At 42.8% G+C, this 13,593-nt stretch overlaps 1 protein-coding gene across 1 annotated transcript; it reads right to left on the bottom strand.

Annotated features, from left to right (window-relative positions):
* Positions 1–491: 491 nt before the first annotated feature.
* Positions 492–9,866, bottom strand: LOC129409243 (inactive histone-lysine N-methyltransferase 2E-like). Its single transcript, XM_055154812.1, has 9 exons — positions 9,000–9,866; positions 8,671–8,833; positions 8,121–8,313; positions 7,651–7,728; positions 6,805–6,882; positions 5,952–6,029; positions 4,964–5,149; positions 2,706–2,819; positions 492–1,035 (listed from the first exon to the last, which is right to left on the bottom strand). Exons 1-9 carry the CDS (start codon positions 9,103–9,105, stop codon positions 1,024–1,026), a joined length of 1,008 nt encoding a protein of 335 aa, XP_055010787.1. The 5' UTR covers positions 9,106–9,866; the 3' UTR covers positions 492–1,023.
* Positions 9,867–13,593: the final 3,727 nt, after the last annotated feature.

The raw sequence follows: 13,593 nt of genomic DNA, 5'->3' as shown, positions 1-13,593 counted from the left end.
TAATGTGTGTGTGCAGAGCTCCAGAGAGCCTCCTCCGGGCCCCTGTCAATGGGGCCATAGACATGTGGTCCGTGGGCTGCATTGCCGCTGAGATGTTCTTGGGAGTTCCTCTGTTTCAGGCTAGAGACGAGCGGGACATGATGAGGCTCATTGTGGAGACTGTGGGACACCCTCACAAGTCCTGTCTGGACCAGGGTCTCCGGACCAAAATGTTCTACAGCCACTCCCAGGACAGAGACAAGTGGACATATAAGGTACGTCCAGCTCCTTCTGTTCACTGCTATACGTGTCATCACTCTGTGTGTGTGATATATATATATATATATATATATATATATATATATATATATATGTAATTGTGTGCTCCTGTTTCAGAGTGGTTTGTTGTCCACTCGCAGGGTCACACGTCTGGAGAACATCCACAAGGTGAGAGCACACCTCATTTTTACTCAGGGCACAGGTTGAGTCCTAAACTGTCTCAAAGTCGTGTGTTAGGGTTTTGAAAAACAAAAGAGGTGTTGGCCACCGACTCAAGTGCTGCTGCTTCACACTAGTGTTGTAGTGCTCCTGAGCAAGGTACATCCCCACCTCCAGCCACAGTTGTGTTGATAGATTCAGCTCACATATGGTTGGGGCAGTTGATGTCACACTTGTGATTGTAACATTGTAAAGTAGAGCCACAGGTGCAGATGTGACCCTTTGTGTGTGTGTGTGTTTCAGAGAGACCCCCGGGGCCCTCTGGCCTCCTGTACCCCCACAGAGAAGCACGACCGGGCCGTCTTTGTCAACCTGCTCATACGTATGCTGGACCTCAACCCAGAGACGAGGATCAGCCCCAAGGAAGTGCTCGAGCACCCCTTCCTCACCATGAGCCACCTCAGCGGCGCCTAGTGAGTACCCACTGTCCCCTCACACACACGTCACTATATGTCAATGGAAACGAATGAGCAGAGGAACTTTAGAAGGGTGGAGGCAGCGGTGCAGTAGGTTGAGTGGTCGCCCACCAACCAGAAGATGTCTGTTTCAAACTTCACACTGCAGAAAGAAGAGAGGAGACATGCATTACCTCCAAAACCTGAGCAGCAGTGGCATAAAGACTATTAAATGGTCACATTTTTACCTTCCAGGCGCTCAAAGCACTTTACACCACAGAAATACTACATACTACATACTACATACTACATACACCAGTGTACACAGACACGGGGGCAGCATTTCTCCTTTAAATCACTAACTGTGTTTGTGTCTTGTCTTTCAGTGTGATGCAGAGCCACTGGCTTCTGTCCAAAGTGAGTCAAAGTGCTCAAGACCCCGCCCCGTCCTCTAAGGCTCCTCCCACTATGGTAGCCTCAAGAGGACAAACTTCTGGGCTAAAACGCAAACGCGAGGAGCAGGCGTCTGTGAGCAAAAAACACAGGAGCTCCAGTCCCAAGACCAGCCGCAAAACCAACACCTTACCAGGGCCATCGAGCTCATCTATGCCACCAGGACTCGCAAGAACGAACTTCTGGTCTTAAACGCAAACACGAGGAGCAGAGGTTTGCCTGCAAAAAACTCAGGAGCTCCAGTCCCAAGACCAGAAACAACACCAGCCCCAAGACCAGCACCCAGACCAATCCCAAGACCAGCACCCACCAGGGCCTCCGAGATCAACAATGGCGACAGGCTCAACAACGGCACCAGATTCCCCACTTCCACCAGGGCCACCGAGATCAACAATGGCAACAGGCTCAACAACGGCACCAGATTCCCACGGCCACCAGGGCCACCGAGCTCAACAATGGCGACAGGCTCAACAACGGCACCAGGTTCCCTACGGCCACCAGGGCCACCGAGCTCAACAATGGCGACAGGCTCAACAACGGCACCAGGTTCCCTACGGCCACCAGGGCCACCGAGCTCTCCAGGGCCCCATCATCAGCCTGTATCCACAGGAAAGAGAGCTCAGGAGGACCGGATTAACCTGACTTCTCGGAGCTCTCCCAAAAGGACCAGGTCTGAGGGCCAGCAGTGAATCTGGCTCCGGCCTAAAGCTACAGCTTCATTCGCTGATCAAATATGAATAAACATTCAGCCTCAAACCTTCCTCATTTTGAGACTTTTATTTCACAGATAAAGTTGTAACCGGAAGTGGGCTAATTGACACGGGTTACATATTAGAATATGTGTTTTACAGATATATTGGATAACTGTGTTTCATGATGACAGTACGTCTGATGTCTATGCATGTCTCTACTCCTGGTTGGATGGATTTAACATTTTTTGGACAATTGTTTTTTTTTTCCTTTGTTTAAAGCAAACAGAACAAACAGCACCCAATGGCCTTGTGTTTACCCAGCACAGCACGCAACAAAATTTGCACTGCATTTTACCCGTCACGTAGGTGGCAGATCCAAAGCCAACTTCACTGGACACAATTTGTTCATGTAAAGAGGCTAAGTGGCGGAACCGAGAGCTTACAAGCGCAAATAAACAGGTAGCAAATGGTTAACAGGTGTTTTCCCAGTAGGATAACACCCGCGCCTCACTTGATGAATGCAAACTGGCTGGTTCTGCCCACCAGAGGTCTGCCTCCTGTTCAAGGGAGGGTACGCATACAACCCGTCACATATAGTCATAACTTTACAAATCATTTGACCACTCAACTAAACACAATGAAGATATCTATAGTACATGGAAATGACACATTTGTTGGTGGGACTTACAAAGATGCTTTTGGTCCTCCTAAGCCTTGGCACAATCATTTGTCGAGCATCATCCTCTCCATGTTTCATACTGGAGTCAGAAAGATCAAGCCCAAAAGGAATCTTCTCTTTGCTCTTTAATAAACACAAATGAAAACAGTTTAAACAAACAATACATTATATATTGTAACTAATAGCTACTGATCTGTATTGCTTAGATTAATAATTAAGATGAAATTTTATTCCGACTGAATCTAGATCGGAGGTCTTCGACACAGGTCCTGGAAAACTAATGTATGTGCAGGCTTTCAAAATGTCACCTAATACACATGTATATTTAGGTAATTTAGGACCTGGCAAGCAGCTGATTAGATGAATGAGATGTGCTAGGTTAGGACTGGAGAGAGAGCCTCAAGATGAGTAGCCCTCTAGGACCAGAACTGGCAATGGTCTACATGTTATCAGGGTATTACAGTGCAAACAGCAAAAGCAGATATTTAGTCTATATACTGTACAATCCCATGCTCAAACTTGCAAGTGTGCTTGCTTATCATTAACTAAATTGATCAACAATACAAACAATTGCCAACACTAATATCCGTTTCTCAGTATAATGAAAATGGTGAGCATTCACCCAATAGTAACCCCAGCTAAAACAAATACAAGTCTTAAAACATGATTCAAATTTGTCAGAGAAAATATCCAATCAAATGACTGTTTTCAAATCCAATCAACCTAAATCAGCATCCTAACGGTCACATCGGTCAGTGTCTTGCTAGCTGTAGGTCGATTTTTTTTTTAATCCAGTCATTTGATTGGACCGTGAGGAAAACTTAGAAAATAAGGTTCTGTAAATGAGATCCTATGGGCATAGGCCCTCTGCCGGAATCAAATTTTGATGATGCAGGATGGGGTGGATGACCAGGCAAGGTGGAAGCTACAACAATCAAAAGTGGAATGGATACAGTAGAGGCCTGTCACTTTTTAACATGGCCATCATAGAAGAATGGAATGTGAAAGTGTCCATCCTAGGGACGGGCATTCGGTGAAATTTTCTTAATCGATCGTCGGAAGAATTAACGATCGATTATCGATTAATCATTAACGTTTTTATATTAAAATTATCATCATTATTATTATTACTATCTGCACTAATCTGCATAAATAAATTCAACTTTACGACATATAAACCGTAACGACTCTAGAGCCACATCAATCCGTTTGAAATTATAATGTGTTTAATTCAGTTTTGCGCAACTCCCACAAAATGAAACTTAAAACCGCATCACTAATTTGCATAAACTAAGCGAAGATAAAACTACAGCTCTTGTGCGCTGATGCGGTCAATTTCTGTCGGATTAAAAGACACGACTCAGCGGAATACAGGTTAGTGTGATCATATTTGTGTTTGTCAAAACCAGGACACCGTACGAGGGGCGGGAGGTCGGGACTCGTCATCTACATTGTGCGACTCTCACCTGGCAAAGCTTTTTCCCACTGGACACCGAAACATATGTGCTGCTTTATACACTGTGCACATGAACTCACACTTGTCCCGAACGGAAAGCGTGGACTTTCTTGTACAAGTCATCGTTGCACATCATTCATATTTGCACTTCAGTACGTTGCAGACTGACCGACTGTTTGTGTCTCGCTCCTTCTGAGTGCAGAGAGCTACACGTACTGACCCTGTTTGGTCACTCTACACTACGCACAGCAACCTACATTCGGTTTGTCGATTAAAATTAACGTAATCGATGAAATTCTTAATGATCAATTATCGATGAATCAACTAATCATGCCCATCCCTAGTCCATCCACTCCTATGTCAAAACAATGCCATTTCAAATGACCAAAAATAGTCTAAAGAACAGGCAGAATACACATATGTAATTACAATGTCATGACTCCCCTTGACCCAGACTGTTTTTACCACAGTAGATTTATAATTACATGGACGTGCATAGCTTGATTCAGCTATGAGTGCTCAAAGTAGGAAATGTTCTATATAAATAAAAGTGGATTTGATTGAAAGTGGATTTTATTGAAAGTGGATTGGCATTTGTGCTGTGCTGCCCAAACCTAAACAAGCCATTTCACTTTCATGTATTTTAAACTGCAAAATATTTTGCTGTAAAAAACAAAACAAAACAATGAAACAGTGAATGAGCACTTCAAAATCTATTCTATCAAGACAGTGGCAGGTTGAAATGCGGGCATGCTTAGTGACAGGGCGCTATTGCTGAAATTACTGAAGTTGCTACAAAGGACAAAGATACCTGCATGGTGGATGGGGGAACATCTTCTTTAGTGCTGGAACTGATGGCTGATTCGCTGGAGTCTGAGTAGGTTACCAAGGTGGACTTGGCTTTTTCAAAAACCTTTTTGTGTTGCAACACCATGCTGGAGCTGCATACAAAGGAACTATTCTCTAAATCCTTGACAAAGGAGTCTCCACTGCCACTCTAAAACATTCAAAGAAATTTAGATTATAAGACTGCATGTTTCAAATCAAACCAAAAATAAATTGGGAGGGATCAAATGAAATGTTCAGACTGAATCTTTGTCATAGATGCAAGCAACCAGAATTTATTACCAGACCTGTTGATTGTTGCTGCAAAATGATGCTAATGCAAACAGAGTCATCTTAAGCATGTCTTGTGTTAAAAGAATTGTTTAAAACGCACCACCACGTCAGTGTGCAGTCAGTGTACAATCAGAATGTAACCTTGTTAACACAACCCACATGCTACAAGCAATTCTTGGATCCCTATCAGAGTTTGGCTCCACCAGTAAACATCCTTTCCTTTATAATCTGTCCTTTACATGGCCCACACAAGGCTGTACCTGAGACTGTGTGTGTGTCACCTGTATTATCATAAACTTGGAGTGGGGGATGGGTACAGATACCCCACAACGCTGTACCTGAGACTGTGTGTGTGTCACCTGTATTATCAGTAACTTGGAGTGGGGGATGGGTACAGATACCCCACAAGGTTGTACCTGAGACTGTGTGTGTGTCACCTGTATTATCAGTAACTTGGAGTGGAGGATGGGTACAGATACCCCACAACGCTGTACCTGAGACTGTGTGAGTGTAAGCAAGAACCATATCTGATCAAACCAGCCCACTAATCCTCACAACTGAAAATACTCTATGACATGATCTTGAACCTCATTACAACTAGTAAGAGTGTGTGTTTATACTTGTCAATGTGTTTGTGATTTGAGGCAATGCAAACATAAAGTCTGGTAACAGATTTTTACCTGCAAGCTGGGGGGTGAGACCTCTTCCTGTTGCATCACTGGGTTCTCCACAGCTTCGTTAGGAGAGTCTCCATCAGCCTAAGTTATGAATTACAATCAGTTATTCAGAATTGGTATGTGTAGTACTCATCATACTACACAACAGCTATACAGTAGCATGTGTCTTCTACTGGGTTGAGACCATCAGCCAGTCAGCAACTCATGTTAGCTCTAAATCATTATACAAGCACTCCAAGTCATACCCAACCTCCGGTTTTAGCAGAAATACAACCCTGAAGAACATCAGCATTATTTGAAGTATACAGTGCATCATATTTGCCAAGTTATGTTCACTGTGTGTGTATGGCCCACATGTTATATTGAGTGGTGATGTATGTCTCAACATGTGTTGTGTTAAAAGAACAGTTTAAAAAGCACCACCACTTCAGTGTGCAGTAACTGCAGTCAGTGTAAAGTCAGTGATCCAAGAATTGCTTGTAGCATGTGGATTGTGTTAACAAGAAGGTTACATTCTAGTAGACTTTGGCTGTAGCAGTAAATGTCCATCTCTGCAATCTATCCTTTACATGGCCCACACAAGGTTGTACCTGAGACTGTGTGTGTGTCACCTGTATTATCATAAACTTGGAGTGGGGGATGGGTACAGATACCCCACAATGCTGTACCTGAGACTGTGTGAGTGTAAGCAAGAACCATATCTGATCAAACCAGCCCACTAATCCTCACAACTGAAAATACTCTATGACATGATCTTGAACCTCATTACACCTAGTAAGTGTGTGTGTTTGCATTGCCTCAAATCACAAACACGTTGACAAGTATCTAAACACAAAGTCTGGTAACAGATTTTTACCTGCAAGCTGGGGGGTGAAACCTCTTCCTGTTGCATCACTGGGTTCTCCACAGCTTCGTTAGGAGAGTCGCCATCAGCCTAAGATATGAATTACAATCAGTTATTCAGAATTGGTATGTGTAGTACTCATCATACTACACAACAGCTATACAGTAGCATGTGTCTTCTACTGGGTTGAGACCATCAGCCAGTCAGCAACTCATTTTAGCTCTAAATCATTACACAAGCACTCCAAGTCATACCCAACCTCCTGTTTTAGCAGAAATACACCCCTGAAGAACATCAGCATTATTTGAAGTATACAGTGCATCATATTTGCCAAGTTATCTTCACTGTGTGTGTATGGCCCACGTTATATTGAGCGGTGATGTATGTCTCAGCATGTGTTAAAAGAACAGTTTAAAAAGCACCACCACTTCAGTGTGCAGTAACTGCAGTCAGTGTAAAGTCAGTGATCCAAGAATTGCTTGTAGCATGTGGGTTGTGTTAACAAGAAGGTTACATTCTAGTAGACTTTGGCTGTAGCAGTAAATGTCCTTCTCTGCAAACTATCCTTTACATGGCCCACACAAGGTTGTACCTGAGACTGTGTGTGTGTCACCTGTATTATCAGTAACTTGGAGTGGAGGATGGGTACAGATACCCCACAACGCTGTACCTGAGACTGTGTGAGTGTAAGCAAGAACCATATCTGATCAAACCAGCCCACTAATCCTCACAACTGAAAATACTCTATGACATGATCTTGAACCTCATTACACCTAGTAAGTGTGTGTGTTTGCATTGCCTCAAATCACAAACACGTTGACAAGTATCTAAACACAAAGTCTGGTAACAGATTTTTACCTGCAAGCTGGGGGGTGAAACCTCTTCCTGTTGCATCACTGGGTTCTCCACAGCTTCGTCAGGAGAGTCTCCATCAGCCTAAGTTATGAATTACAATCAGTTATTCAGAATTGGTATGTGTAGTACTCATCATACTACACAACAGCTATACAGTAGCATGTGTCTTCTACTGGGTTGAGACCATCAGCCAGTCAGCAACTCATTTTAACTCTAAATCATTAAACAAGCACTCCAAGTCATACCCAACCTCCTGTTTTAGCAGAAATACAACCATGAAGAACATCAGCATCATTTGAAGTATACAGTGTATCATTATATATTATATATCTAGATAGATAGATAGATAGATAGAGATATATCCTTTACAAGGGTATATACAAGGGTCACCTGGCCACGAGGGCAGCAGTCAGTCAAAAGATGATATAATTGATAAAACATATACAGAGGCACATACAATGTCACTGACAAACCTTTTCTCTCCATGGCCAATTGTCATCTCCGTAGTCATAAGTAATCTCCTCTCCACTGTGTATGTCTCTAACAGCGAACAGGCAGAGGTGTGGCTTTCTACCAACTAATATCCTTTTCATCCTACAGTTAGGATGGACATGATCATCGTTGACCAGCCTTCCCAATGAGCCGTCTTCCATCGCAGCATCAATGCTTCAAATGAGACATAAAGTATCAAAAGTCAAGCAGGACATTAGGCCAAGATCATCTACTGATTATTGGAAGCTTGTATGGCCAGAAATTAAAGAAAAACTTTGGTGTAAAATGAAAACTGGCATGTTAAAACATCATACCGAGTTGGTATGTTTGCTGAAATAAACTGCGCTAGCCTGTTGCATTTAGAACTTCACAAATTTTTATAATTTTAACAATAGTAGGGCTATGGGCATAGGGAAAGCATATGAAGATTACATTATTTTTTAAACCATAAAAAACAGCTTGAAGAAACATGCCAATTTTCATTTTACACTAAAGTTTCCCTTTAACACCCACCATACAGTAAATGCTTACCACCATTTCTTTCCATGCCACATGAAGTCGAACATGAAGCCCAAGCATTTTGCATTATATATCCTCCTCCCCCTCTCTGATTCCTCAAGGTCAATAAGTTGTCCTCTATATTCGACCACAAAATCCCTTTTTTGAAAAGGCGACAGGGCAAATACACCCCTGCCTGTTCACAGAAGTAAGAGTTAGTAAAAAATGTATTGCCCATGTTGGCAACATGGTGAAGCTGCAAAAAGAACCCTCATTTCACCTAAGACACATGTAATATAACTATCCTAAGCAGATATCTTCAGTACAAAGTACCAATTAACACTGATTGCAGAGACACTTACCTTTAGTGGGGTTTATGTATTTAACATCCAACATGGCAGTCTGGTCTGTGCCACTGATGACATGTTGCTCTGCTACACTCTGAGGGGTTACCCTCCTTCTCGCCATTTTACCTGTAGAAAACAGATTAAAAGGGGAAATTCACTATTTATCAATTTAAGTCCTTTAGAACTCTAGCCTGAATCTGAAACATAGAAACAATACTTTCACTGATAATTCCAGGATTTGAGCTTAAATCTCTTGCATTACTACAAGCACAAACGTGCATACACACATGTAAGCAACACAAGGCTAGGTAAAGATCTATGCCCTAATCATTATGCTACCAATATATCAAACATGCCATATATCAACATTGTCAGAACTTTTACCTGAAAAAAGTCACATGTTAAACACTGTGATGAAAAAGAAACCACACTACCTCTCAGAGGTAGTACATATACTTATTACACTAAAGCTGTTGAAAACATCTTAATAAAGAAATATGAGAATAGTAGTACATGCCCAAATAAGAATGCATACCACAATGATGAAAACTACTAGATTGCTTGGCTAACTACCTATCACACATATACTCAGGATAGAGACAGGGCAATGGACAAGTGCAACCTTGATAGTGACACAACATGGAGTGCTTCAGAAGAACGTCAAGACTGGGACTCTCAAATTTATGTTAAAAAGTTAATTCAATACATCCCGTAATTTCAAAATAAGATAAAACTCTGCAAAAAGCTTGACCTTACTACAAGTCTGATAGAAGAGGCAACGATGAATTCTGACATACACGTTGTTACCATTGTCCATTGGTTCATGTTACAATAAGAAATTTCACACAAACATTTCTGAAAGGCTTATGTGGCAAACATCGTTTGCAGTTATCCATATAGCAGAGCCGGTCTCTGCTTCCAGTTTAGCTTCTTGTAATGTGAACCAATTACCATTGCTAACATACACGTGTATGTTAGCAAAGCACTGAAGTCTGGACGCGAAGCTTGGCTAATAATCTCTAATTTATTCTCTCATTACAACTAATTATAGTATTTTTTACGGCCCAATGAAATGTCATATAAGTGAATAAAGTGGAAAAGTAGCTGGCAGAATCTAACATCGTCTTCCATCAAACGTTTTCCCAATCGAGCATGGCGATTGGTTAGCTAGCCTTGCTCCGGTGTTTAGAAAAACACATGCAAATTGGTTTGTACAGTGTCCCCAATCCCCTAAATAACTAAGAATACATTACTTCTGCCTCGCACCGCACCTCTCCGCCCGTACACCGCCGCCGCCCGTACACAGCCCCCGGTCCGTGAAATATTGTCAGATATAAAACCACAACATCCGTGGCGCAAAAAGGGTTGGGGACACTGGGTTAGCATACGTAGGCTAGTCTAACATTAGCTAGCAAGGGATGCTATTCTAACATTAGCTCCCTTGCTAGCTAGCTTCTTCCTTCGAAAATATGAGACACGATAACACACTGCATTTTTATTATGGTAAATGGTAAATGGTCACATTTTTCTATAGCGCTTTTCCACCTTCAAGGTGGATTGCTTGAACTTGGCGTGAAAAAGTCAAACTGCAGTACCGTTTGTGGCCTGTAGAGGGCCAATCTTAAGTACACTTAAGCACACATAGTCATGTTTTTGTGAAGTGTGGAGAACTTGAAATTTCTGCACTAGACATATCAGCAACGTCTCCTCTATCCATTCCAATGATTTCCCTTGTGGGACCCAGGATTTTGAACCCCACAAAAAATTTGTTCCACACACCGTGAGTGTGCGGTCAGTAGAGATGCGCGGATTGCGGTTACAACCGCGGTATCCGCGGTTAATCCGCGGGTCGGGCGGATGACGTGACGAAAAATGATATTTTAATTAAATTCGGGCGGGTGGCGGTTTAACTACAAAAAAAAAAAAAAAAGTTATTGTTAGTATTGTTACCTACATCTGAAAAGACGAGTCTCATTGTTTATGCTTGTAGTATGAAGTGTACGTCATGTCCTTAATTAGCCCATTTGACCTCGTTTTATGTTCTGAAGGTTAAGGTTGTGTCGGGTTATTGATGCCTAAGGTTTACGAGGCACATATTATATGCAGTTTATTTTATTATTTCTAATTTATTTCAGCTGTTTGCCAACACGTAAGTGGCTATAGGGCCATATTTATGCTTTTTTTTTTGTTTCGATATCAGATATATTTTAAAACACGCAGACATTATAGCGTAGACTGCCACTCGGGGTATTTAAAACTTAAAGAAAGACCGATGGAGTGAGGCTATGACTTTGAAATAACATCGGGCAATGGCAGAATGTTCAGAATGTAACAACATCCAACACGAAGGCAAGAAGGTTCAAAAACAGCCTAGTCGGAAAACGTTGTCAGTTTAGTAGCTGCGCAAGAAAACCAGGTAAGTTTGGGGTTGTTACGGACAATTAACTGTGTCGGCGGCAAGGTGGGGCATTTGAGGGCCGTGCCCCCCCCTAGCGGCCACTGGTGCCCCACCCCCCAACAGGCCGTTATTTTTACTATTTTAAAATGATTTTGCTTGGCGCATTTCACACATCACAGTCTCTGTTTATTTAGTGTAATGTGATTGGACAACTGTCCTGTCACTCACGTCACGTCACGTCAACCTGCTGCGTCAACTCGTAGCAGCTTCACGATTAGCGGCAGCTGCTACTTTAGCCTAAAGCTCCACACAGGAAATGGCGAGAACAGAGTCAAAGACCCGACCTGACAGACCCGCCGCCGGGACCCTGGACTGTCGCCGCTGGGACTCGGGGCAGTCGCCGCTGGGACTCTCGCTGCCGCCGCCGGGGCCAGGGCAGTCGCTCGCTGCTCTATCCGCCTTTGCCCGCTCGTTTCTGGGTGTACAAGTTTGACCTGAGCATAGCGCGCAGAGGCATAATTCTACCTGGTGTCCTGGTGCTGATATGGACTGACCGTAACTTTCAGATTTCAGTGGGAAGTGGGATTAAGACTAATTTTACAACCATCTTGTGCACTCGGCTCTCTGGCTCCTGGACCTCGCGTCACGGACCAGACTGGACCAGGATTTGGACCAGTTTCATAGATAGATAGATAGATTTAGATAGATAGATTTATTTATTGTCATTGTATGAAATACAACGAAACTTCAGCAGAGCAGATCTGTAGCAGTAAAAATGTACAATATATATACACACACATCCTCACATCCATACCAATAAAAAAAAAACATTTATTAAATAAAATAAATAAATTATTGCACTGAGTCCCTTCAGGTCTTTTATCTGTGCCTGTGCCCCTGGAGCACGTCCACTGCTCGTGGATAGAAGCTGTTGCGCAGCCTGTTTGTGCGTGTGAGGGGAGTTTGAAGTCTTCCTGAGGGGAGAGTGTGGAAGAGGCAGTTCCCGGGGTGTGTGGGGTCCTGCAAAATGTTGGAGGCCCATGTGTGGAGACGTGAAGAGTAGATGGTGTCCAGGTTCGGGAGTGAGGAGCCCACCACCTTTTCAGCTGTTCTCACCACTCGCTGCAGGTCCTTCTTTTCAGCAGCTGTGCAGGCTCCATACCATGATGTACAGCAGTACGTTAGAACGCTTTCGATGGTGCACCGGTAAAAGTTGGTTAGGAGCTTCTGGGAGAGCCCGTTCTGGCGGAGTGTTCGTAGAAAAAACAGTCTCCGCTGGGCACGCTTTATAACGCTGATGGTGTTTAGGCTCCAGGTTAGATTCTCACTGATCTCCACACCCAGGAACTTAAAGTTGGAGACCCTCTCTACCTCTTCTCCGTTGATGTAGAGGCCAATGTGATGGGGAATGCATTTGTTTTTCCTAAAATCAATTATCATTTCTTTAGTTTTCTTTGTATTTAAATGCAGGTCATTGTCTTTACACCAGGAGATCAGTGTCAGGACCTCCTCCCTGTAAGCAGCTTCATCATTGTTTGTTATGAGCCCCACAATAGTTGTGTCATCAGCAAATTTGATGACAGTGTTGGAATTATGGTCATCTCTTCATATTGGACAATAAACTTTTGGAAACAGAACCAGTGGGACAATGGATAGAGGAAACACTCTGCTTCAGTCTCTGGAGAAGGTAAGAGGCTGGTTTTCATTAGTTTGCGGCAAATCTGAACTTGGAGCCTCACAGGTAAATAGTGTTATAGTAGTTAAATAGTGTTATAGTAATGTGTTATAGTGTTAATAGTTAATAGTTTAATAGTTAAATAGTGCGTAAATGAGCTGGTGGGTGAGATGGAGCTGCTCTGGTTGTTCTGTCGTGTGCTGTAGGAGCGGCATCTGTGTTCATGTTTCTTATTGTAGTTTTGTTGACGTTGTTGGGTCTGGGTGTGAGCGGCGTGTTACGTTGTGTTGTTGTGTAAAGTTTGCGCTTGGCTGTTCATTGTGCTCTGATCGATACTGTTCAGCCAATACTAACCAAAATGTCTGTTTCTGGTATTTGTTATAATACTACAGCCTATATATATAATACATATATTATTCATAATATATATTTATAATTTTGCCCTTGGTGCCCCTCCCAAAAATTATACCATCACCCGCCACTGGTCCTGGTTTAGTCCTGGTTTAGTCCTGGTTTAGTCCCGGTCCCTCAAGTCT

The sequence above is a fragment of the Boleophthalmus pectinirostris genome, unplaced genomic scaffold (genome assembly GCF_026225935.1).
Source record: "Boleophthalmus pectinirostris isolate CB_2022bp ecotype Guang Dong unplaced genomic scaffold, ASM2622593v1 HiC_scaffold_19, whole genome shotgun sequence".
NCBI lineage: Eukaryota > Metazoa > Chordata > Actinopteri > Gobiiformes > Gobiidae > Boleophthalmus > Boleophthalmus pectinirostris.
This window is presented reverse-complemented; position numbering and strand designations above follow the sequence as displayed.

Excerpts from the sequence above, each read along its gene's own strand:
- LOC129409243 (XM_055154812.1), bottom strand. The coding sequence starts at position 9,105 with ATGGCGAGAAGGAGGGTAACCCCTCAGAGTGTAGCAGAGCAACATGTC. Across the intron at positions 8,314-8,670 it reads TGGCATGGAAAGAAATGGTG|CATTGATGCTGCGATGGAAG; the intron begins GTAAGCATTTAC and ends TCTCATTTGAAG. Across the intron at positions 5,150-5,951 it reads TCTCACCCCCCAGCTTGCAG|AGTGGCAGTGGAGACTCCTT; the intron begins GTAAAAATCTGT and ends TGAATGTTTTAG.